Source organism: Rhinoderma darwinii, chromosome 4 (genome assembly GCF_050947455.1).
Source record: "Rhinoderma darwinii isolate aRhiDar2 chromosome 4, aRhiDar2.hap1, whole genome shotgun sequence".
In the NCBI taxonomy this organism is placed as follows: Eukaryota; Metazoa; Chordata; class Amphibia; order Anura; family Rhinodermatidae; genus Rhinoderma; species Rhinoderma darwinii.
In genome coordinates, this window is record NC_134690.1 from 361032462 (window position 1) to 361059326 (window position 26865).

At 39.6% G+C, this 26865-nt stretch overlaps 1 protein-coding gene across 1 annotated transcript in view; it reads left to right on the plus strand.

Annotated features, from left to right (window-relative positions):
- The first annotated feature begins 5421 nt into the window (after positions 1-5421).
- LOC142760560 (uncharacterized) overlaps positions 5422-26865 on the plus strand; it is a 121052-nt gene continuing 99608 nt past the window's right edge. Inside the window, exon 1 of the mRNA XM_075863752.1 lies at positions 5422-5637. Within this exon, the coding sequence (XP_075719867.1) occupies positions 5422-5637 (216 nt within the window). The remainder of the gene's footprint in view (positions 5638-26865) is intronic.

The window sequence follows — 26865 nt, forward strand, 5'->3', positions numbered from 1 at the left end:
GACCACAAGAATCTGGTTTTCCTAGAATCTGCCCGGAGGCTAAACCCGAGACAAGGTCGTTGGGGGTTATTTTTTACCAGATTCAACTTTGTGGTTACCTATAGGGCTGGGTCTAAAAATGTTAAGGCTGATGCACTGTCACGTAGCTTCATGGCCAGCCCTCCTTCGGAGGAAGATCCTGCTTGTATTTTGCCTCCAGGTATAATCATTTCCGCTATTGATTCTGATTTAGTCTCTGAAATTGCGGCTGATCAAGGTTCAGCTCCCGGGAGCCTTCCTGAGAACAAGCTGTTTGTTCCCCTGCAATTCCGGCTAAGGGTACTTAGGGAAAATCATGACTCTGCACTATCTGGCCATCCAGGCATCCTGGGTACCAAGCACCTCATTGCCAGAAACTATTGGTGGCCTGGGTTGCATAAAGACGTTAAGGCCTACATCGCCGCTTGTGAAGTTTGAGCTAGGTCCAAGACTCCCAGGTCCCGACCAGCGGGCTTACTATGTTCTTTGCCCAGTCCCCAGAGACCTTGGACCCATATCTCCATGGATTTTATCACCGATTTGCCTCCATCTCAAGGCAAGTCGGTGGTGTGGGTTGTAGTAGACCGCTTCAGTAAGATGTGCCATTTTGTGCCCCTCAAGTAACTACCGAATGCTAAGACGTTAGCTACCTTGTTTGTCAAACACATCCTGCGTCTCCATGGGGTCCCTGTCAATATTGTTTCTGATAGAGGGGTACAATTTGTTTCATTGTTTTGGAGAGCCTTCTGTAAAAAGTTGGAGATTGATCTGTCCTTCTCCTCTGCCTTCCATCCTGAAACTAATGGCCAAACTGAGAGGACTAATCAGTCTCTAGAACAATATTTAAGGTGTTTTATCTCTGACTGTCAATATGATTGGGTCTCATTCATTCCCCTCGCCGAATTTTCCCTTAATAACCGGGTCAGTAACTCGTCAGGGGTCTCCCCCTTTTTCTGTAATTTTGGGTTTAATCCACGGTTCTCTTCCGTTTCACCTGGTAGTTCCAACAATCCCGAGGTAGAGGTCGTTCATCGAGAACTGTGCACAGTCTGGGCTCAGGTTCAGAAGAATCTAGAGGCATCGCAGAGCATAAAAAAAACTCAGGCAGATAGAAAACGTTCTGCTAACCCCTTGTTTATAGTCGGGGATCTGGTGTGGCTATAATCTAAAAATGTCCCGTCCAAGAAGTTTGCTCCCCGGTTTATAGGGACGTACAAGGTCATTGAAGTCCTCAATCCTGTCTCCTTCCGACTGGAGTTGCCCCCATCTTTTCGAGTACACGACGTGTTCCATGCCTCCCTCCTTAAACGCTGCTCCCCGTCCTTGGCTCCCTCGAGGAAACCTCCGGTCCCTGTTCTCACCCCTAAGGGGGCAGAATTCGAGGTGGACAATATTGTGGATAGCAGGATGGTCAAAGGCTCCCTCCAGTACCTGGTCCATTGGAGAGTATACGGGCCTGAGGAGAGGACTTGGGTACCCGCTCGGGATGTTCACGCTGGGATATTGGTCAGGAGGTTTCACCTTCGTTTCCCCAGTAAACCAGGTCCACTTAGAAAGGGTCCGGTGGCCTCTCATAAAAGGGGGGGTACTGTAAAGGATCTGCCAGGCACAGCTTCGGGGTTAACGCCCATAGATAATCAGTCTGCACCTGCTTCTATGTCTGTGAGACTGACTCCATCTTCCACCACTCAGGGTGGCAGGTTTAGGAGTGGGAGAACCTATCACAGCCTGGCCGGAGGTAGCTAGCTCCCGCCCTCTGTCTATTTAACCTGCCTTTCCTGTTCCTCCTTTGCTTGTGATTCTTCTCGTTTGGTTTCCTGGTCCTGCTGCAGCTTCTTGTACTATTGTCCTTGCTTCATATTGACCCCGGCTTGCTGACTACTCTCCTGCTCTGCGTTTGGTACCTCGTACACTCCTGGTTTGACTCGGCTTGTTCACTTCTCTTGTTACTCACGGTGTTGCCGTGGGCAACTGCCCCTTTCTCCCCCTAGCTCTGTGTACCCTTGTCTGTTTGTCTGTCGTGCACTTATTGAGCGTAGGGACCGTCGCCCAGTTGTACCCCGTCGCCTAGGGCGGGTCGTTGCAAGTAGGCATGGACTGAGTAGATTAGGGCTCACTTGTCTGTCTCCCCACCCCCATCATTACACAAACGTTAGTTTTTTTGGGCAATCGGGGCACTTACAATTCGCGGACAATTTATTTGGACTGAATCTAACCAGTTGAATCGGACCTGAAACTACTCAGAAACCACCACAGGGTCTCCCACGATCACTTGTATGGGGGCCACAGTCCCCCATTCCTCCTGACCAGTAAGTCTATGGTTAAGAGGGGATGTTTGGGGCAGCTATCAAGCATGAAACTCTATAGGGGATACAGAAACAGTCGAGTGGATAGGTGATAAATGTTAGTGGCAAGACCCCTTTACAGGATAATATTCTGTCTGCCTAGAGACACCACTAAACCGTGTTCCAAATTATTATGCAAATGTTATTTTTCGCTGATTTTCCTAAATAGTCGATGTAAATGACAGTTAGTATAATCTTCACGCCATCAACCGTTGGAGTATAATGCAAATTTTATTGAACAAATCTCCTAATGATAACAGGTTTTTTTTTTAGAAGTAAAAAACTCAAAATGCACTGTTTCAAATTATTATGCACAACAGAAATCAAAACATTTTAAAGGTTGTAAAGAGAACTAAAATGGTAATTTGTTGAATTTGCAGCATCAGGAGGTCATATTTACAGAAATCAAAAGCTCTTTCAATCAAAAAAAACTTAACAGGCCAAGTTACATGTTAACAAAGGACTCCTTCTTCGATATCACTTTCACAATACTTGCATCCATTGAATTTGTGAGTATTTGGACAGTTTCTGCTTGAATATCTTTGCAGGATGTCAGAATAGCCTCCCAGAGCTTCTGTTTTGATGTGAACTGCCTCCCACCCTCATAGATATTTTGCTTGACGATGCTCCAAAGATTCTCAATAGGGTTGAGGTCAGGGGAACATGGGGGCCACACCATGAGTTTCTCTCCTTTTATGCCCATAGCAGCCAATTACACAAAGGTATTCTTTGCAGCATGAGATGGTGCATTGTCATGCATGAAGATAATTTTGCTACGGAAGGCACGGTTCTTCTTTTTGTACCACGGAAGAAAGTGGTCAGTCATAAACTCTACGTACTTTGCAGAGGTCAGTTTCACACCGTCAGGGACCCTATAGGGGCCTAGCAGCTCTCTCCCCATGATTCCAGCCCAAAACATGACTCCGCCACCTCCTTGTTGACGTCACAGCCTTGTTGGGACATGGTGGCCATTCACCAACCATCCACTACTCCATCCATCTGGACCATCTAGGATTGCACGGCACTAATCAGTAAACAACACGGTTTGAATATTAGTCTTCATGTATTTCTGAGCCCACTGCAACTGTTTCTGCTTGTGAGCATTGTTTAGGGGTGGCCGAATGATAGCTTTATGCACACTTGCAAACCTCTGGAGGATCCTACACCTTGAGGTTCGCGGGACTCCAGAGGCACCAGCGGCTTCAAATACCTGTTTGCTGCTTTGCAATGCCATTTTAGCAGCTGCTCTCCTAATCCTATTAATTTGTCTGGCAGAAACCTTCCTCATTATGCCTTTATCTGAACAAACCCGTTTGTGCTCTGAATCAGCCACAAATATTTTCACAGTACGATGATCACGCTTAAATTTTCTTGAAATATCCAATGTTTTCATACCTTGTCCAAGGTATTGCACTATTTCACGCTTTTCGGCAGCAGAGAGATCCTTTTTCTTTCCCATATTGCTTGAAACCTGTGGCCTGCTTAATAATGTGGAACGTCCTTCTTAAGTAGTTTTCCTTTGATTGGGCACACCTGGCAAACTAATTATCACAGGTGTTTGAGATTGATTACAATGATCCAAAGAGCCCTAAGACACAATACCATCCATGAGTTTCATTGAAAAATTAATAATGAAATGTTTATGGCACTTAAATTCAATGTGCATAATAATTTGGAACACGGTGTAGAAGGATGTGATATCCATATGTAACAGACTTCTAGGCACCCCTAGTGGTGCTTACAGACAGACAGAATTTTGAAATTGAAAGTGTAATCTGTCAACATTGTAGAAAGAGTATTTATTAGATGATTTTTTTTTAAAAACACATAAATAACACACAAAACGGAATCTGAAAGACAAAAATCTCTGTGTGCCTTCATGCGAACTCAGACAAACATGGAAATACAGTATGGGTCTATAGCAGGCTATGGGCACTATATTCCCTATACGTACAACATGGATCCATAATACATCCAATAGCATGAACTCTTAAAGTGTCGTTCATATTATTTTATACACTCTTTTTCACTGGTATGCATCCGTAAGCAACGATGGAAGGAAATTATAAATTGAAATTCTTTTTTAAACTCCCTTCTGCGCAAATGATAGGATTGCTATTGAAACTAGTCATTATTGTGCCAACGTTTATTTGCAACCGTTTTTTAAGTCTTTATGGTGAAATGAGAGTAGCACTAGTCTGGTTTACATGCTTTTTAGATCTGCTCCCTCAACTATTTACAAATGTTCTATTACCCTGACAAATTAACCAGCCTTCTTATGAAAACATGAAACTTCAGCCTAACTGATCTTTAGGTTTTTTTGGGGTTAAATGCACTATATACAAATAAATAAATAAATATAATACATACTATATAATAATATATACATAAACTGACTTCAAATTTTTTTACGTAAAAGTAAATAATCAATCCAAAAGGCATGAAAAATGAATGTCAAACCAACAGCCAGTGCATCTAAATAATTACAGACAATGAACAGACAAGATCACCAACAGGATATATTACTAAGTCAGTAAATATCCATTCATTTCAATCTAAGTGTTGTTTCCTGAGTATGAAGACTAAAGGTTGTGCAATGTTTTTCATCCTTGATTTTGTCCCACACCATAATACTGCATTCAATTAAATTGAATTCTGTGCATCTGTGTTGAATGTTGTCCAATATCCAGGGATGTCTTATCTAGGCAACTGGAGAAAGGCAGGGGTTAGATTAAAGAAAAAACGATAAAGTGCAATATTACTGACTTTTAGCTCCCTTATGTCTTTATCTCTAAACTGAACATTAACTACTCCAGTTCCAGGGTATTTTCCCCTATTAATGAAAGACCTTGTCAAGCTAATTTTAGTGCATAGGAGTTTAACAGCTATAACGTTTTTGGTAGGTTATCCGTATATTTTTATTTTTGTGATTCTTTTTTTTTCTATATTTCAGATTTTTTATTAGTATTATTTTTATTTTCAAAAAGTCACAATAGACCTTTGCGGGGCTTTGTAACTTTACATTTCACAGTATGTATCGAATAGAAAGAAGGAAAGAATGGACACGAATGATCATAAGCAGAAGCATAAGAAGGAGAAGAAGAAGGGTGAGAATGAGGAGAGGAATAGCAAGAACAAGAACGTAGAGAATGAGAAGGAAAGGAATGGCAAGAAGGAGAAAATGGAGATTATAAGGAGCAGAGGGAGCTCGACAAGAACAATGAGAAGAAATGAGACGCCAGATACATATGAGCAAACAAAAATAGTGATGAGAGTGAGTTGATAAGATACAGGCTTAAAATAGACACTTTATTCAACTCATTCCAATGTTTTTGAACCAATATGGCAAACAGCTTGATGCCTATGTGCTATCCTTTACACTGATATTATCTCATCTGCCTAGATCATGCTATGAAATACTAAAGGCAAAACTGATATATTCTATTATTCTTAGTGCAGGGCTAGAGGGGGTGGAGCATGACACAGGGATTCTTTGAACCGCCTTCTTAGGTCCTGCACTAGCCATAAAACAATGCATGAGTTTTGACAAGAGTGTTCCTTTAAATTTCTTTGACTGCTTTCTTTTTGTGGAACAGAATCTTCACCATTTTCCGCACTCTTTTTTCATGAAATTTACATTATGCGAAGCTTGAATTAATTAAACATATTTACCATGTCAGTCACATAGGTAAGTAAATAGTGTGAGTCAAAGACTGCAAATTTACCAAAATAACGAAATAGAACTGGGAACAAAGAATATAAAAATCCCCTTGTAGAATAATATAGCAATAGCTTTCTCCATGTTGGCCATTCTCTAAGCAGTACATCAGTGATTTTCACAAGTAAAAGTTTTCATAACAGATTAAAAATATCTATGCACTTTGCAATATTTATATACAATGTTTAGAATTGTATCCACTTTGGATGTGGCTGTACTAAAACCTTCAGTAAAATAACAAATTTTAGATCTGGTTCGAATAAAAAGCTATTTTTGCATATTTAAACAACTATAAAAAAATCTAAACAATTCCTTGAAAAAACACAGAACAATTTCTGTTTTACGTCTTATGTTATACTAAGTTCCGTTCACAGCAATTCATCATATCAATGCAAAGTCAAATGACATCAGAGCACCTATGCATTTAGTATGAACATTCTAGATTTAGAGCAGTGATCCATGGTGACACGTTGTTGCCCGTGAGTTACATTAAAATCCTAGCATTACCACGACTTGTGCTGTGACATGAATGATTTTCCAAGGGAGAAACAGTTGTGAGTGTCTTTGCAAGTATCCCTAAAAACCCCAGTATTGTCAGATTTTTTGCATGGCTAGCAATTTGGTTCTCATAGGAAAATATTGAAATTGTGGCTTAAAAATGCTACAATTTGACTACGACTCTTGGGCATCGTGTGTTGCTATGGAGCCCTAGGCTTAAAGCATATCTGAAATCAGACTATACTGCCTTATGTAAGGGAGGTTTGCTCTCATATTAGCCAAAGCGGCCCCAAAAATATTGTGCCATTTCAATAATAGGAGCGATCAAAGAATACAGTAAACGCATAGTTAGGACTCCGGTGTATTTATGAGGGGAGCAGTTCCCCCACCGCTGGATACACAACAGCATCAGAGGGCAATCACTATATTTTTTGTGCCGTTTTGGCTAATAGGAGAGTGAACCTGTGCCCATACTATGCTGCCCTTTTATAGGTCATCATATTATGATGACAGATCCACTTTGATGAGGAAACAATGTCATTTTTATGCCAACCCAATTTTACATTATTTTAATGATATTTCATACCTACTTTTTCAAGCTGAAGTAGGATTTCGGTCTTTAAGAAAATCAGTTATGACATCCTATCTACAAGCTTTTCAAAGTGAAAAAAACCACCATGACACAACTGATTTACAAGATATCATATTGTTGCAGCTGGGATAGGAGCAGCAGTTTAATGGGAACACTGGGAGATTTGAATGGTAGACTTTTGACACACCATTTCACATGAATCTCGGGTTAAGGTTAGTAATATCTTACATCTGACATTAATGGGTGCTTCAGTGTCTTCAGGATGTATGTTTGCATGACTGATTCCATACATTCATGACCGTGGTGCCCTATGTATCACAATAAGGAAAAGGTCATTGACACTTTTGCATGTCCATCATTGCTTTCACATACTGCGGTCCACTAGAACATTTACATTTTATTGCTGTTTTTTTTAAATTAAAGGGCAACTAAACTTTCAGAAAACTTTTGACATGTCATAGTGACGTCAGAAGTTTTGTTTTGTGGGGGTTTGAGCACTGAGACCCCCAATCGCTAAAACAAAGCAACAGAAGTGCTCGGGTGAGTTTTGAGCCGCTTCCTTTCTGATCGGCTTTTTTCGTAAAGCCGAGCAGTTGGTGTACGGGCTTATAGAATTTCTATTGAGTCCACACACCGTTACCATTATTTTCTGAGAAAAGATGATCAGAAACCACCGAGCACTTCTGCCGCTTCTTTTTAGCCATCAGTGGGGGTCTCAGTGCTCAGAACCCCATCGATCAAAAATTCTGATATGTCGCTATGACATGTCAGAAGTTTTCTGAAAGTTTAGTTACCCTTTAAATATATTGTTTTAACTTTCTAGCTTCAATGTATGTCTTTTATCCATTCATATGTAGCATCAGTCACACCTGTTTTGTGAAGTTGCCCTTGAATACAGATACAAATATAGAGAATTGAATGAAATATTCTCGTTGTTTCTCAAGGAAACTAAGGAAAATAAACATATGCTTGTATGTAAGTTATTATATAAAAGTCATGGAAAGAAGAGTACCTTTCATAATATACAATATGTATAGGGCAGGAATATAGCATGGATAAAGGTAGTAATTGACCAGGGACTAGACCATTCAAGGCCTTCTGTCACTAGATCCCCACCATTTGTGGTCTTCTTTAAATGGACACTAACTTTTCAAACAACTTATTCTGATCTAATAGTCTACCTGATATAGAGCAGCTCTGTAATTTACTTACTGTTTAAATTGAGTTGTTTTATCCATTCAAAATCTGGGTGAAGTTACTGCCACTAGGTAGTGGACAGCTGTAATCTACTGTCCACCTCCTGTTGTCAATCATTGGCCAGTTACAGACGGACTGCAGAAGGTGGGGGTGTGTGACTTCACTGCCTACCTATACAAGTCTATGGAGAGGGGAGGGGAGCAGGAGGAGTGAGCAGGGAGAGAGTATGACACTGTCTGTAAGGCAGTATTATTTAGGACTGTATGACATGACTTTGCAGTTAGTGCTCATGCCGCATTACCTAATGGCCAGTTTTATACATAGTCATTGCTAAACCTCTCTTCCCTTTATGTGTATTAGATATTACCAATTTTTTGGCGGAAAAAGCCTCTTACCAGTTGCTACATCTCAAAGGATGTGTGGATCCAACTAAAGGCCCTTTTACACTGACCAATTATCGGGCAAACGAGCATTCACAGAATGCTCGTTCCCTGATAATTGCCCTGTGTAAACTGATTGTATAGTTTTAAATGCAGAAAATAATATCGTTGTCGGCCGCACATCTCCCCATGCAAACAGGAAGATGTGCTGCCAACATGATGGAAATGTATGGGGATGAGCGATCAGAGTAACTAGCGCTTGTGCCCATACAAGCTCCTTGTGAAAGGAACAAACGAGCGCCAATCAATGAGCTGTCTCGTTTATCGGCGCTCATTTACACGTCCCACATCGAACCGTTTAATACCACCTTAAAAGTCAAATGGTTCCTTTCCAGTTGCCTGGTTCCCTATTTTTTTTCCTATATATTTGGGCAATGCAACTAAATTTTTTTCCAGATTCTTGTTTGGCTTCAGGTTTATGTAGGAAACACATTATTTTAGCTTTAGATTATGATATATTATATTCATTTTTGCAATACCATGGGAGCATTTAGCCTGATGGAAATGTCAAACTCAGATGTTTCTAAATTGATCAGGATCTAGTAAAATGCACATCTGCAGCTATTGACCCAAGTATTGTAGTCACCATATGTAGCATTTCAGTATTTGCAGTACTAAATATTTCTTGTGATATTTCCTTTCAGTCAAACTCTTATATCATTGTTGTAGTTTTACTGCTTTCCAGCACATGCATAATTCATATAAAAAAAAATTAGCTTGGAAGTTTGGCCCAATGGAAATAAGAAATAAATGTTCCATGTCATATTATACAAACATACATTCATATACATCCATATATATTTGTTAAACATATCATTCCAAAACCATTGGAAATAATATGGAATCCCCCCCCCCCCCACATGGCTCTGACAGCTTCCGCTATTCTGTGTGGTGAGGTTGAAATGGCCGAATCCACTAATTAGGAGGGGTGGACTCATACCTTTGGCAGAGGGTAGGAACTAGAGATGAGTTATTTTCTTAAATTAGTTTCTAATGCGATTTAGTTGATCATCCATCAGACTTGATTTAGTTTGAATAAATAAGTTGCAAATTGAAATTGCCCGATTGCCCTTAAAAGTTGTGTTTGACACTCTGAGGTCTTCTAGGACTGTAACCAAACCCATTCAAGCTCTTTAATGCCAAGACAACATTAGTGATGTAAAAATAATAGCAAAAAATATGGCTATGGGTAAATGGATGGTCACCAGTGGTAATAAATAGCCTGTTTAAAAGCACACTACACTGTCAGATTTTTTATGCTTTTTAAAACAAAAAAAGTCACTTGGATAAAAATTGCAGTATAACGGCGCTGTATATGTACTTGACGCAGAACAATACGCTAATTTTTTGGGTTCCACTTATCGATATATGCAAAACAATGAGTGACATCACGTCCATGACATCTGTATCAGCACGCAGTGGTATGTATGCTATGAGCACCAAGAGTAATATTATTATTAAAGATTTGTGAATGATGTGTTGAAGATTGGTACTTCAAAAATTAATGTAAGAATAGTATAGCTGCAGCAGCACTGACTCACAGCAATGCTGCCTGTGCCTGCCTGCCTATCTCTCTATCAAATTATTGTAAATCTAACTATCTATTCTCTTCTCACTATAACACACTCACTGACACTAATCCACTATTTATCTGTATTCTGTGTTTTTACCATCTCTCACTCTCTATCTGATGTCCACGCTCTACTTTCTGTATCCGTACAAAGCACCACCATTTCCTGGTGTGGCTGTTTATAGTGACTATGACTCAAATGACTGTCATCAGTGACTCACACCTATACCCCACATTATTGACTGTGCTAGCAGAGGGCTGCCTGCAAGGCATTATGGCGAAGCCGCCAGGCCACCGAGGTCATGTGATCCTTCTTTTCTGTCTTGTCTTCTTCTGATCTGTAAAATGGTGGCCGCCATTTTGAGCGATTTTTGCAGGATGAATCCAAAAAGTTTTTGATTTGCAAAAATTATAAACGTTTAGGAAATTTTTAATGAATTTGAATCATTTAGTTTATTTTCCATGTTGCTGTCACATTCTGGATCTAGTGAGTGCCTTTGTCAATGGATGAGTTGGGACTTTCTGAGTGAGTGATGCACTTCACAGCAGTTCCCAACTCTGGCTTATAGACGGATATAATAAACTCACCTGGCCACAGTACAGAGAAGTCTCTTCTTCTCATCAGGCACTGCTGCTCTAATCTTAGCATAAGCAGTGAGCATGGCCCAGTCAGAATAATGTGTGCCTTATTCAAATCCCCAATCTCCTATTTACTAGTTACCCATTATAATGGTGTATACTCTGTTCTAGATATTCTATACCCTGCTGTTTCAGTAACCTGCCTAGGATATTGACCGTAATTGATCATTGCTATAAGTGAAGTGTGCGATCCGGTATAGTTTTTCTCTGGGTATCGTAGAACCTGATTCCTTACATTGGGCCTTTATACGAGAGGATGTCAACCCTTTGAAGTATTGAGCATCTTGTTTCAACTGATCTCCCGAAATTTACTTTATACAATTCTGTTAAAAAAATTCAATAGGAAATATTGAAACAACAGTATTGATTTTTTAGAATTTCCAGTTACAGAAATTATAATCAATGACAAGATTATGTTACACAGTCTAAAATCTTAGCTGAACTTATATAAAGTAGTTAGTCAGTTAGTATTTTCTTCATCAGATTATTTTAGAAAGCCTGGTATATCAATAATACGTCACAGAACTGACCAGAGAAATCTATGAGCAAGGAATGACAATAGTTAAAGAACAGTACAAGATAAGTAATGTATTGACAAAGTTGCTCAACTTTTTATGTAGAATAATTCTGTATATAAACTATAAATAGTTGTTTGAAGCGGAACATACACAAGTTCAGGTTTATCCACAGTCCCAGGGAAAACCCATAGTAACACATAACATTATGTCACACTCATGACATCTCATCCTTGATTCATTGACAAATCAGATCTAATACATTTCTAAATTATTCTGTCAGTGAAGTTTTCGATGACAGTCTCTGAACATTAGAACAATAAATCTGAGGGAGAAGGAAAGAATAATAGACGAGTAAATGCACACAATGCTGGGAGACAGATGTTTCAAATGACTGATGTCCAACTTCTATGTGACACATTTTGCAGTGCGGTGAAATGCTACAGTGTCTCTTTACAGCACACAAAAACTGTCATGTTTCAGCTTGGGAGAAATTACAACCATTTATTTCCCTGACATGTTGGGCTGCTCTGACAATCCAGCTTATTATTTGCTTCTAGAAGGGAAGATTTACAAGTAAATTGCTTTAACGATATTAAAGAAAAGGGCGATGGGAATTAAGCTTGTTGCATTCGGCTTCTTAGTCTCTCTGGTGACAATCATGTGAAGAAAATAGATACGTATGTTGCAAATCACGGGCATTACCATCTATTTATTTAACTTGGTTCTGTAGCTTGTGTTAGGTAGCTCTTATCATCTATTATGTTGCAGTTATTTGCAGGTAGATTAGAATTTAAAAACAGTGGATTTTGCAACAAGTTAATTTCATAAAAGTTTAGGAAAGATAATCATAATGAAAAGGCTTAAGATAAAATGTTCATGATCACACATGTCGTGGATGCAATCATTAATGTATTATGTATCACTTATGCTTGGATAGATAGATAGATAGATAGATAGATAGATAGATAGATAGATAGATAGATAGATAGATAGATAGATAGATAGATAGATAGATAGATAGATAGATAGATAGATAGATAGATAGATAGATAGATAGATAGATAGATAGATAGGAGTTAGTTAAATATTACATTCAATAAAAATAATCACTGAAAACAGACAGTTCATTATAAAAATGATACAGGCCAGATAAACGCTTGTATAAAATGAGCAAAGAAAATACATCAACATTGAAAACCTTTTTAAATTGTAGCAGATGGTAAATTAGGTCTTTAGAGTGATCATACACAGAATGCTGCTGCCAAATAATTTAATTTTATGGCACGCTAATGGAAGTATTTCTTATTCCAGTACAACCGGCTTTGCTAACCTATGAGTCTTCAGTGATTGCTACAATGCCAGCCCCAGGTCTACTAGTTAACATTGAGCTTCATGCCATCTGGAAAACCAAGACTTACCAAACTGTGCTGTAGATTATGAATGCATAAGCCTGGAGTAAGAAAATGTTAAACCTCAGTGAAGTGATGCATGAATAGCAATACATTTATCTGTTCTTTCCAAATTGCAGATTGTAATGTTCCATTTCAAACTTGGTGTTCTAGGTACAAATAATATATCTGCAAAAAAAAATAAAAAATTTAGGTTAGTTCTGCTAGTGTATGTGTAAAATCTGCTTCTTATGAAATTCTATTAAGTCTCGGGCTCGGTGTGCCTCGGGTCATAAACATCTGGAAAGCTCAACGAGTCATTGGTTTGAACTCTCACCAACGAAGCTCATTTATAACTATTTCTTATTAGCTGTTAACTTCTCATTACAACCCTGAGACCTGCAGTTCAGAAATATAACACAACACATAAGCCAACATGCTTTCCTGTCAGACTACTTAAATGAAAGAATACCTCTAGATTGTTTTATTATAAGTAAAAATGTTCATTAACCCCTTCACGACTGAGCCTGTTTTGGCCTTCAGGACGAAGCCGATATTTCAAATCTGACATGTGTCACTTTATGTGGTAATAACTCTGGAATGCTTTTACCTATCCAAGCGATTGTGAGACTGTTTTCTCGTGACATATTGTACTTTATGTTAGTGTAAAAATTTGGTCGATAAATTCAATATTTATTAGTGAAAACCATCAAAATTTAGAGAAAATGTGCAAAAATTACCATTTTTCAAAATTTACCATACAAAATACTTACTAGTTTATATTTCCCATATGTCTACTTTACATCATTTTTGGAACATTCTTTTATTTTTCTAGGACGTTAAAAGGCTTAGAACTTTAGCAGCAATTTGTCATATTTTCAAGAAAATTTCAAAAGGCTATTTTTTCAGGGAACAGGTCAGTTCTGAAGTTAGTTTGGGGGCCTTATATTTTAGAAAGTCCACATAAATCAACCCATTTTGAAAACTGCACCCCTCAAAGTATTCAAAACAGCATTCAGAAAGTGTTTAAACCCTTTAGGCATTTCAGAGGAATTAAAGCAAACTACAGGTGAAATTTACAAATTTCATTTTTTTTGCCAAAATTCATATGTAATCCATTTTTTTCTATAACACAGAAGGTTTTTTCCAAGAAATACAACTTAATATTTATTGCCCAGATTCTGCACTTTTTAGAAATATCTCACATGTGGCCGTAGTGTGCTAACTGATTCTGAGACCTGTGCTTCAGTCTAAGGAACACCTAGGGGATTTTGGGGCCTCCTTTTTTTAGAATATATTTTAGGCACCATGGCAGGTTTGAAGAGTTCTTGTGCTGCCAATACAGTAAAAACAGAGAAAAAGTGACCCCATTTTGGAAACTGCACCCCTCAAGGAATCTTTCTAGGGGTATAGCTAGCATTTTGACACCACAGTTGTTTTGCGAAATTTATTTGAATTAGTGTGTGAAGATGAAAATCTACTTTTTTTATGAAAAAACATAGACATTTTAAATTTTTACAAGGAATAAAGAAGAAAAGGCCCCACTAAATTTGTAAAGCAATTTCTCCCGATTACGGCAATACCACATATGTGGTAATACACTGCTGTTTGGACCCACAGCAGGGCACAGAAGAGAAGGAGCGTCATTTGGATTTTGGAGCACGGATTTTGCTGGAATAGTTTTCAGTGCCATGTCGCATTTACAATGCCCTGGAGGGACCAAAACAGTGGAAACCCCCCAAAAGTGACCCCATTTTGGAAACTGGACCCCTCAAGGAATTTTTCTAGGGGTATAGTTAGCATTTTGACCCCACAGTTGTTTTGCGAAATTTATTTGAATTAGTGTGTGAATATGAAAATCTACTTTTTTTCTGGAAAAACATAGAAATTGTAAAATTTTACAAGGAATAAAGGAGAAAAAGCACCACTACATTTATAAAGCAATTTCTCCCGATTACGGTAATACCACATATGTGGTAATACACTGCTTTTTGGACCCACAGCAGGGCTCAGAAGAGAAGGAGTGTCGTTTGGATTTTGGAGCACGGATTTTGATGGAATAGTTTTCAGTGCCTGGACCCCTCAAGGAATTTTTTCTAGGGGTGTGATCAATTTTTTAACCCCATAATTTTTTTGCAGAATCTTGTGGATATCTGGCGTGAAAAAGAACATTTAAAATTTTTTCACAACTGCTTCATTCATAGGACAGATTTTTCAGACACAGAGCATGCAAGTGAAGAAAAGCACCTTAACATCTCTTTGCCCATTTGTACTGAGTTCAGAGATACCCCCAAAGTGGTCCAAATATGTTGTGTGGACACTTGGCAGTGCATGGAAGTGAAGCAGAAGCCTTAGTTTTTCAGGACTCAAGTTTTGCATGAGACTCTGAGCCCCCATAATGATGGGAAACCCCCAGAAATGGCCCCATTTTGATAACTACACCCCTCTATTAATTTTTCTCGGTGTGCGATCAAATTTCTGACCAAACATTTTTTTTGCAGAATCTTGTCGAAATCTGGCGTGAAAAAAACTATTTTTAATTTTTTCACCAATGTTTCATTTATTGGACAGATTGTTCAGAGCATGCAAGTGAAGAAAAACACCTCAACATTTATTGGCTCATTTGTACCGAGTTCAGAGATACCCCCAAGGTGGTCCAAATATGTTTTGTGGGCACATGGCAGTGCCTGGAATTGAAGGAGCAGCCTTAGATTTTCAGGGCCCAAGTTTTGCATGATTGGTTCAACGGCCCCATTTGATCTTTGAAGAGACTCTGAGCCCCCATAATGATGGAAAACACCCAGAAATGACCCGTCAAGGAATTTATCTAGGGGTGTCATCACTTTTTTGACCGCACAGTTTTTTTGCAGAATCTTGTGGAAATGTGGCGTGAAAAAGAACATTTTCAATTTTTTTCGCAAATGCTTCATTTATAGGACAGATTTTTCAGACACAGAGCATGCAAGTGAAGAAAAGCACCTCAATATTTATCAGGCTATTTCGAGTTTAGAAATACCCCAAACTTGGCCCTAATCTGTTGTTGCTGGACATATGGCAGGGCCAGAAAGTATTGGAACACCACAAGGATTTTGAGGCCTTATTTTACTTGGATGATTTTTAGGCACATGTCATGTTTGCAGAGGCCTAAAAAATTGTGCAGATACTACACCATATTACAAATCCTAGATATTCATCTAGGGGTATAATGGGTATTTTTAGTTTTGTTATGGAGGGGATGTTCAATTTTTAAATGGTGAAATGGTTATGGTAATGCGCTGTAATTGTAAATTATAATTATAATTGAAAGGGGCAGATACAAATTTAATTTAGAACTCCAGAGAGGTGTAATATATTTGGAAGCACTCCTTTATACATAGTCCAGGGTCAGTGGGACAGGTGTTACACTGGTATGTTGTGTCTCTTCTTATGCCTCTTTTGACACAGACACGACACCTTTTCTGGGGGCGCTTTTTTTTTTCTGTGGATGGCACTTCACCAGGAAAGTACTGTCCTGGAACTATCCTGGGGACATCACTACTTGCAGAGGTAGAACATTTCCCTACCTCTGCCACATTCCCAAATCCTATGGAACAGGTAAGAAGAAGGAGCTTAGAAGCTGATCAATAGGGATGTTTAAGTCCCTCATGACAGGTGTGGGTAGTTCACAGGAAAGTAAGTATGGGTGCCAGGAAGCAAAGGGATCACTAAAGAGACCCGCTGAATCTGGAGGATGATAAATTATTGCAATGTGCAGAAAAAATGGGTGGCAGAGCCAGACATTGTGGACTTCAAATTATGGGAAAGTGAAAGAGACGACTGGAGGTATAAGTTGAAAAGCATTGTGCGGAGAGGAGTACACCTACGCCTCTACCCTGCCTATTGCCAGGCCTGGGACTGTGACTGAACTGCAGTACCCCATAGGGGAGGGCAGCAGGAGAGGTTGCTCCAAGTCTAAGATCCAAGTTTCAGTGAGTGCCAATAAGTTAATAGATTTTTACAGAAAAGTCTTGTGTACAATGTCAGTTTTGCTTCAAACAGAGGGAGCGTCACATAATGCACACTTAAAGGGGACAGAGAGCAAAGAATTGCAGGTGATGTTAGTCGGACTTCTTAGTTTAGAATAAGATGAGTTCAGAGTATGACACATAAAAAGTAATAATTATTAGTAAAAGCTGCATAATCACCTCTTTTATTACACTAAAACTTTCATGTCATGTTGAGATATTCTCTAAATCTTATCAAATCCAAATGCTCTGCTGCTGGGAAGAGCTAGAAGGAAATGGGAGGTGGAGGTCACTGGTCAGTTGCCCCTTTTGTACTACCTATATTCCGGCCCTGAAGGAGCCATGTAACGTCACTGCATTTTAGCATCTGTACTACTATGACGGCAACACCCAGACCTCCCACAGTTCAAGTGAGCCTAAATTTAGATAATTAATGGGGATCTAAGTTTGATTCAGTAGGGGGGTTGGGTGTATAGACAATAATATAGACAATACAATCATTCTGGCCTTACTCTTGAAGATACAAAGTTCTTATTCATTTTTCATTCAATAAATAGCTGACAGAAATGTGTCAAATAGAAATTTATATGCACCGGCATTTGGTAGCCTTCGCTGAGAAGACCTTGAAGAAACAACAGTGATTGTCTGGATGCATCTGTATCAGAATACACAAGTTTTCTCTTCTAAAGACCCAACGCCAAACATTTTGTGAATATGCTAGCAAAAAGCATTACCGAGAAGTTTACATTTCTTTTGTATATTTGGTCACATCGGGTCATTTGATCTTATAAGGCTGAGGTAACATCCAGACATTTTGTCACTTGACTTGAAGACTTGCAAGACCATCAGAGTCTACAGGAATACAATGAGTTAATTGCAAATTGCTATGACTGTCGTTACCTATGATTTATTTTCTTTAGTCACTGCTTTATGTTATTTCAGTCACTGCTTTCAAGCAATTTAAAAAAGTTGAGTAATTTTTTTTGATTCATAGAGTAATATGAAAGTACATGTGACTGTCCAGCTACTTTTATGCTAATATTTACTCTGTGGAAAAAAAGAAGCATGGGCTCTATTCACATCTGCATTCAAAGCCTCTGTTCTCGTTTCCATTACATTTGACAGCAAGAATAGCTCAGCATATGATAGGGTCCATGTTAGGAAACGTCTGTTCTCTTAAAGATCGTCATGACAATTAGTCTAGCTTCTGGTCACTTCTGGTTTTCCTTGTTGAGCCTATCCCACTTCTCTGTCTTTCTGCCTGTCAGGTGTAAGGGTGGAGTACTTATACCTGGCTTCCTCCCCTCTTTCTTTTCTTGTGAATTTCCTTGTCTTCAGGTGTTTTGATCAAGCTACTGACAATACTCTATACCTCTGACTTCTGGACTTCTTGGAAACTGACCTCTGCTTGTCTCTGGACAACCCCTTGTTTACTGATTTGGAATATCTGCTCCTGGCTGGTTTTTACCTCTGCTATACCTGTTAACCACTTTCTTACTGATCTGCACCTCTTATCCAACACTGAACTCTAATACAACCTGGGTTCTATGCAGCAAAAACCATCCTGCCTTGCGGTCGGCTCTGGCGAAAACCATAGAGTAGCCTTAGACTCTGTTGATCAGAGTTTTGACGGATTTAAGGTTGCGGATTCATTTGCACGCTCACTCCCGGCAGTCTCCTGCAGCCTTTGGGGAATCGCTCGCCTAGCAATTCCATATACTTCCACCCTGAGAATTGCTTAACCAGTGATTGCATATCAGTCCATTTGTGCGTCGGACAACACTAGTATGAGTAGAGTCTAAGAAAGTAAAGCAACTAAATGTCTGTGTGCTGCCCAGTCTTACAGGTGGGTTTCAGACCATAAATTGAATATCAGAATGAATAGCAAAATCCCTAATTCTTGACTGCCTTGGTCATGTGATGAGATGACATGTCATTTCTGAAGTGGTGCATACAAAGAGTGGTAGGGACCGGGAACATTTTGGCTTAGGAGCGGTGGGGTATTTGAAAGGTAAGCGCAACATTTTTTTGTTATTTTAAGCTATATTTTGTTTTATTTAACTTCTTATAGGGCTGGAAAAACACATTTAATCCATACAATTTATGTATATATATATATATATATATATATATATATATATATATATATATATATATATATATATATATATACTATGGGTATATATATATATATATACACAATATATATATATATATATATATATATATATATATATATATATATATATATATATATATATATATATGTATATATATATATATATATATATATATATATATATATATAAAAAAATCTTCCTTTTTTTTCTGTACATTGTTGTGAGCTCAACCATACCACTGTGTAATAAGAAATGCCCGTTTCTTTTTAGTCCATAGTGCTGTCAGTAGAGGAGTGAGCAAAATATAACAGTAAATCAGGATAGCACAGGGAGAACAAATAATAGAAAACAAGTAAAAAATGAATCAAAGTGATCTTAAGAGCTCCCAGAATAACCATCAACACTTGAAGACTTGAAAATTATATTTGCAGGATTGGCAGTATTTTGAAATACCCTCACAGCAGGCTGTATCTGTATACGGTAAAATACTTTCTACACCTCCTGGTAAACCATCACAATGGGAGACCACAGAGCATCTATTTTTCCCGTAGGATAGGTAACCATGTGACAAGAAAATTATACAAGTAGATGAGCGTCCAACATTAGTAGTGGTAACTATGAGGTCTTTAAGGCTGGATCCACACACGTTTTCTTTTTTGGTGGTGTTTTTCTTTTTCCAAAAAAAAAGCTGCTGACAGATGTTACCTCAAGGTCTGTAGTGATATATGAGAGCCTACATACACAGCATTTTGGTTTGCGGTTTTTGTTTTTAGCATTTTTGTGTTCAGTGGCGTGTTTTTTGGTTTTTTTCCAATTCGCAACATGCTCTAGGTATTGTGTTTTTTTTGGCGTTTTTCTCCTTGGACTTCTCTATAGAATTTCCAAAACGCCAGATAAAATGCCTGTACAAGATGACACTATATAAAAATGCCACCAAAATCACATGTAAAAAACGCTTGAAACGCATGGCATTTTTAAAATGCGTTTTAAAACGCTGAACAAAATGTGTGAAGGAGGCCTTAAAGGCCTTTATGAGGGAACAATTTTATCAGACATGCCTTGAAAGTCAGATTGGTGGGTGTTTAACCCCTTAAGGACTGAGCCTGTTTTGGCCTTAAGGACACAGCCTATTTTTTCAAATCTGACATGTGTCACTTTATGTGGTAATAACTCCGGAATGCTTTTACCTATCCAAGCGATTCTGAGATTGTTTTCTCGTGACACATTGGACTTTATGTTACTGGCAAAATTTGCTCGATACATTAAGTATTTAATTGTGAAAAACATCAAAATTTAGCGAAAAATTGCAAAAATTAGCATTTTTCTAAATTTATATGTATCGGCTTGTAAGACAGATAGTAATACCACACAAAATTGTTGCTAATTAACATCACCCATATGTCTACTTTAGATTGGCATCGTTTTTTGAACATCCTTTTATTTTTCTATGACCTCACAAGGCTTAGAACTTTAGCAGCAATTTCTCACATTTTCAAGAAAATGTCAAAAGGCTATTTTTACAGGGGCCAGTTCAGTTGTGAAGTGGATTTTAGGGCCTTATATATTAGAAACCCTCGATAAGTCACCCCATTTTAAAAACTTCACCCCTCAAAGTATTCAAAACAGCATTTAAAAAGTTTATTAACCCTTTAGATGTTTCACAGGAATTAAGGCAAAGTAGATGTGAAATGTTCAAATTTCTTTTTTTTTTTTGCAGAAATTCATTTTTCATACATTTTTTTTGTAACACAGAAAGTTTTACCAGAGAAATGCAACTCAATATCTATTGCCCAGATTCTGCAGTTTTTAGAAATACCCCACATGTGGCCCTAGTGCACTTATTGACTGAAGCACCGGCCTCAGAAACAAAGGAGCACCTAGAGGATTTTGGGGCCTCCTTTTTATTAGAAAATATTTTAGGCTCCATGTCGGGTCTGAAAGGCTCCTGCGGCGCCAAAACAGTGGAAATCCCCCAAAAGTGACCCCATTTTGGAAACTACACCCCTTGAGGAAATTATCTAGGGGTATAGTTAGCATTTTGACCCCGCAGGTTTATTGCAGAAATTATTGGAAGTAGGTCGTGAAAATGAAAATCTACATTCTTTCAAAGAAAATGTAGGTTTAGCTAATTTTTTCTAATTTCCACAAGGACTAAAAGGAGAAAATGCACCACTACTTTTGTAAAGCAATTTCTCCCGAGTAAAACAATACCCCGCATGTGGTCATAAACGGCTGTTTGGACACACGGCGGAGCTTAGAAGGGAAAGAGTGCCATTTGTCTTTTGGAGATCAAATTTAGCAGGAATGGTTTGCGGAGACCACGTCGCATTTGCAAAGCCCCTAAGGGACCAAAACAGTGAAAACACCAAAAAAGTGACTCCATTTAGGAAACTACACCCCTTGAAGAATCCATCTAGGGGTGTAGTGAGCATTTTGAACCCACAGGGGTTTCATAGATTTTATTAGAATTGGGCAGTGAAGATAAAAAAAAAACATTTTTTTCCAATAAGACGTAGCTTTAGCTCAAAATTTTTCATTTTCTCAACAAATAAAGGAATAAAAGAACCCCAACATTTGTAAAGCAACTTCTCTGGAGTACGGCAATACCCAATTTGTGGTCATAAACGGCTGTTTGGGCATTCGGCAAGGATCAGAAGAGAAGGAGTGCCATTTGGCTTTTGGAGCACAGATTTTGCTGGATTGGTTTCTTGACACCATGTCACTTTTGCAAAGCTCCTAAGGTACCAGTACAGTGGAAACTCCCCAAAAGTGACTCGATTCACGAAACTACACCCCTTGAAGAATCCATCATGGGGTGTAGTGAGCATTTTGACCCCACAGGTGTTTCATAGATTTTATTAGAATTGGGCAGTGAAAATAAAAAAAATCCTTTTTCTTCAATAAGACGTAGTTTTAGCTGAAAATGTTTCATATTCTCAACAAATAAATGAAAAAAAGCACCCCAGCACTTGTAAAGCAACTTCTCCTGTGTACGGCAATACCACATATGTGGTCATAAACTGCTGTTTGGGCACAGAGTAGGGCTCAGAAGGGAAGGAGCGCCATTTGGCTTTTGGAGTACAGATTTTGCTGGATTGGTTTCTGGGCGCTATGTCGCATTTGCAAAGTCCCTGTGGGACCAAAACAGTGGAAACCCCCCAGAAGTGACCCCATTTTGGAAACTACACCCCTCAAGGTATTCACCTAGGGCTGTAGTGAGCATATTAACCCCACAGGTGATTGGCAGAAATTGGTGTGCACTCGATATTGCAGAGTGAAACTGTTTTTTCAATAGATATGCCAATATGTGGCGCCCAGCTTGTGCCACTGGAGATACACACCCCAAAAATTGTTAAAAGGGTTCTCCCGGGTATGGCGATGCCATATATGTGGAAGTAAACTGCTGTTTGGGCACACTGTAGGGCTCAGAAGGGAGGTAGCGCCATTTGGCTTTTAGAGCGTGGATTTTGCTTGTAGTAGTTTTGTTTTGAGTCTTACTGGTGTTTCCGTTTATAATGTCGGGGTACATGTAAGGCAGGCGGAGTATATAAGGGGCATAGTCAGGTGGTATAGTGGGGTAAAAAAAAACAATAAAATAATCCATAGATGTGTGTTATGCTGTGACACAATCCTTTCTGCACAGGCCGGTGTCGCACGGGTCTTTACTTATTCCCCTTTTGGTTCACACTCGGCACCTTTGAAGTTTGGGGAATTTTGCTGGGAAAGTGTTGTCCTAGTATAATACGGGCGCCCTCACTTCCAGCAGATATGTTTGGGCCCACCCCTTCCTGGTTCCCTAATTTTAGGGGCCTTGATAATTCGCCAGAAGAAACAGAAGAAATGTTCCCCTCGAGCCGGCACAACTACATATTTTTCTTTCCTGATTTATTGGTGCCTTGACTAATTTTATTTTTTCATAGACATAGTGGTATGATGGCTGGTTTGTTGCGGGACGAGCTGTAGTTTTTATTGGTACCATTTTGGGGTACATGCGACATTTTGATCACCTGTTATCCTTTTTTTTTTGGGAGGCCAGGTGACCAAAAAACAGCAATTCTGGCATTTTTTTTATACAGCGTTCACCATGCGTTATAAATTACATGTTACCTTTATTCTGCGGGTCAGTCCGATTCCGGTGATACCTAATTTATAGCACTTTTTATGTTTTACAACTTTTTGCACAATAAAATAACTTTTGTAAAGAGAATGGATTTTTTCTGTCGCCATGTTGTGAGAGCCATAACGGTTTTAATTTTTCGTCGACGGAGCTGTATGAGGGCTTATTTTTAGCGAGACGAGTTATAGTTTTTATAGGCACCATTTTTAGGTACATGCGACTTTTTGATCACTTTTTATTAAAATTTTTGGAAGACAAAGTGACCAAAAAATAGCAATTATGTCAGTATTTTTTAGTTTGTTTTTTTACGGCGTTCACTGTGCGGAATAAATAACATAATATTTTTATAGTTCAGGTCGTTACGGTCTCAGCGATACCAAATATGTATGGCTTTATTATTTTTTTCAATAATAAATGACTTGATAAAGGAAAAAGGGCGATTGTGTTTTGTATTATTATTTGAAACTTTTATTGTATGTTTTACAACTTTTATTTTTACTTTTTTTACAATTTTTTTTACACTTTTCTTTAGTCCCACTAGGGGACTTGAAGGTCCAACTGTTTGTTTGATGTTCTAATACATTGCACTGCCTATGTAGTGCAATGTATTAGAACTGTCAGTTGTTCACTGACAGCAAGCCGATCAGGCTCCGTCTCCGGGCGGGGCCTAATCGGCTAACGTAATGGCAGATAGGAAGCCATTGTTAGGCATCCTGTTGCCATAGTAGCAGTCGCCAGCCTTGCCATCACATGGCAAGGCTGCCGATTGCATACAAACCACTTTGATGCAGCGATTGCATTGAATCGCTGCATTGAAGGTGTTAATGGCAGGAATCGGAGCTAGCTCCGGTTCCTGCCGATAGATCGGGGTGTCCGCTGTAACATACAGCGGACACCCACTGCTGATGACGCCGGCTCAGCTTCTGAGCCGGAAGCTGAGCCGGCGCCATCTTGCCGATGGTACCGGAAGCCATTGTTAGGCATCCTGTTGCCATAGTAGCAGTCGCCAGCCTTGCCATCACATGGCAAGGCTGCCGATTGCATACAAACCACTTTGATGCAGCGATTGCATTGAATCGCTGCATTGAAGGTGTTAATGGCAGGAATCGGAGCTAGCTCCGGTTCCTGCCGATAGATCGGGGTGTCCGCTGTAACATACAGCGGACACCCACTGCTGATGACGCCGGCTCAGCTTCTGAGCCGGAAGCTGAGCCGGCGCCATCTTGCCGATGGTACCGGAAGCCTCCTGGGCCCCGCCGACGACGGGGCATAGGAGGATTCCGTTACAGGCTGATCGGGCGGTAAGCATTAGCCCTCCGATCGCCTTTGCAGCCACCGGCAACCCAGCGATCACGTTGCTGGGGTGCCGATGGCTATAAACTCCTCACATGCTGCGATCTCTATTGAACGCAGCATGTGAGGGGTTAATCGGTCGGATCGGAGGCTAGCTCCGGTCCTGGCCGATACCTCAGGGTGCCAGCTGTAACATACAGCTGTCACCCGGCGGTGATGTCGCTGGCTCAGCTCCTGAGCCAGCTTCATCTCCATCACGTACAGTTACGTGGAGATGCGCGAAAAGGCCATCTCCCATTACGTAACTGTACGTGAAATGGCGCGAAGGGGTTAACAGCAGTGTCAACAGTGTCCTGTTCCAAATTTTCAGTGGAGAATTAGCTGGCGAGGTCACTCTTAGGCTTCGTTCACATCTGCGTTGGGGTCCTGACAGGAACGGAAAACAGAGGTTTCTGTTTCCATCACCATTGATTTCAATGGTGACAGATCCGGTGCCCGTGGTTTCCGTTTGTGTCTGTTGTGCACCGGACCTGTCGTTTTGCAGGAAGCAATAGCATAGTCAGCTATACGCTAATGGATTAGTCCAGAAATTAACCCTTTCTGGACTGATCCATTTTTTGCTTTTTTATTTTGTTTTTTTCACTCCCGCCTTCCAAGAGCCATAACTTTTTTATTTTTCTGTCAGTAGAGTGGTGTGAGGGCTTATTTCTTGCGGGATGAGCTGTATTGTCTATTGACACCATTTAAAGTACCATTTAATGTACTGAAAAACTGAAAATAAAATTATTTGCAGGCTAAAATTGGAAAAAACTGTGATTCCTCCATGTTTTTTTGGGTTTTGTTTTTATTGCTTTCACCGCGCTGTAAAAACGACAACTTGAATTTTTTCTGCGACTCAATACAATTACGGTGATACCAAATTTAAATAGTTTTTTTTTTCATATTTTGCAACTTTTATAAAGTAAAAACGATTTGTTAAAAAAAAACAATTGTTTTGTTTCAGCACATTCCGAGAGGCATCACTTTTTTTATTTTAAGTCTATTGAGAGGTGTGAGGGCTTATTTTTTGCAGGACGATCTGTAGTTTTTATCGGTACCATTTTTTGGCACATGCAACTTTTTGAGCACTTTTTATTGTTTTTTTTTTAGAGCTAAGGTGACCAAAAAACAGCGATTTTGGCGGTTTAAATTCTTTCTTATTTGCCATATATGTGGACGTAAACAGCTTATTCCTCCAATGTGCTAACGTTGGGGGTGCAGTAGATCTCCAGTTAAGTGGAATAAGTAGTTTTGCTGCCGTAAGCATTATGGTGGGTAAATTACTCTTGGAGGGGCGAAATTGAGAAGTAGGAAGCCACAACAGCACCAACTCGGCGGACAGTGAGAAGGAGCCTCCACATACCTGTGAGATATAGTTTTGTACATCCGTCCAAAATGGTTTTATGGAATCACAATAATACCAAATGTGTGATATGGTGCCTACAGCCCAACCACACCCCCAGCAACTATTGTCCTGACTTAGACCCGTCAACCTTAATTGGTGCTGAGTCTTATTCCACCTAGTAAGGGTTTTATATGAATTTTCCTGGATTTTTATGCATCTAGAAAACCTGTGAGAGCTCGACAGTATTTTATTGGTTTCTGCTGGGGAAAACTGAATATTAAGTTATTTTTCCCATAGTGCTAGGAAGGACGGTTTAGTAGGTGCTCTCCAATGTAGTTTTATGCTGGAGGAAAGATAGTGGGTTAGCAATAACACTATAACTGTTAATACAGTGTCATATTTGTGACAGAGAGAGAGGAAGGATAGGTGTATTTCACTTCCACATTAGTCATTGAGCACTAAAAGCGACTGTTATAGCCGCTGGTGACCAGAATTTGCATACAGCACAGGGCCTGGAGCTGAAGATCTTGCGGGCAAGGTGGTATATGTGCGTCTGGGTGTAACCGTCCCCAAGTCACGACCGTGGCTCAGCTCTGTCCCCGGGAGGCTATTTCCCCTTCGGATGGTAGCATACTAGGGTGTCGTCGGTGGGAGTAAGGATCTGGACAGCGGTGAGGCAGTTAGAAGGTAGATGGGCAGACCATGCGACACGGTTAGAAGTCAATTCAGGCCGCAGTCCCGTCCTGCCAGTAGGCCACAAGTGGAGGTGCCAGAGTTCAAACACTGGAAGCCTGCGATCGGAGGTGTAATGCAGGTCCTGACATGCTATACAGCAGATCTCTCTGCCGGAGCGGTGTTTGTGTATGCAGGAGTGCCGGCTAGTAATCCATTCCGGGGCTTCCTGTTTCCACTAGGCCTCAAGCCAGAGAGTTCAAAAAATGGCTCAAAAAAGTCTTGGAAAGCCTCAATATACTCAGCGGGGCTCTCTGAGTGCAAATTTTCTGGTCAGCCAGTTGAAAGGCCA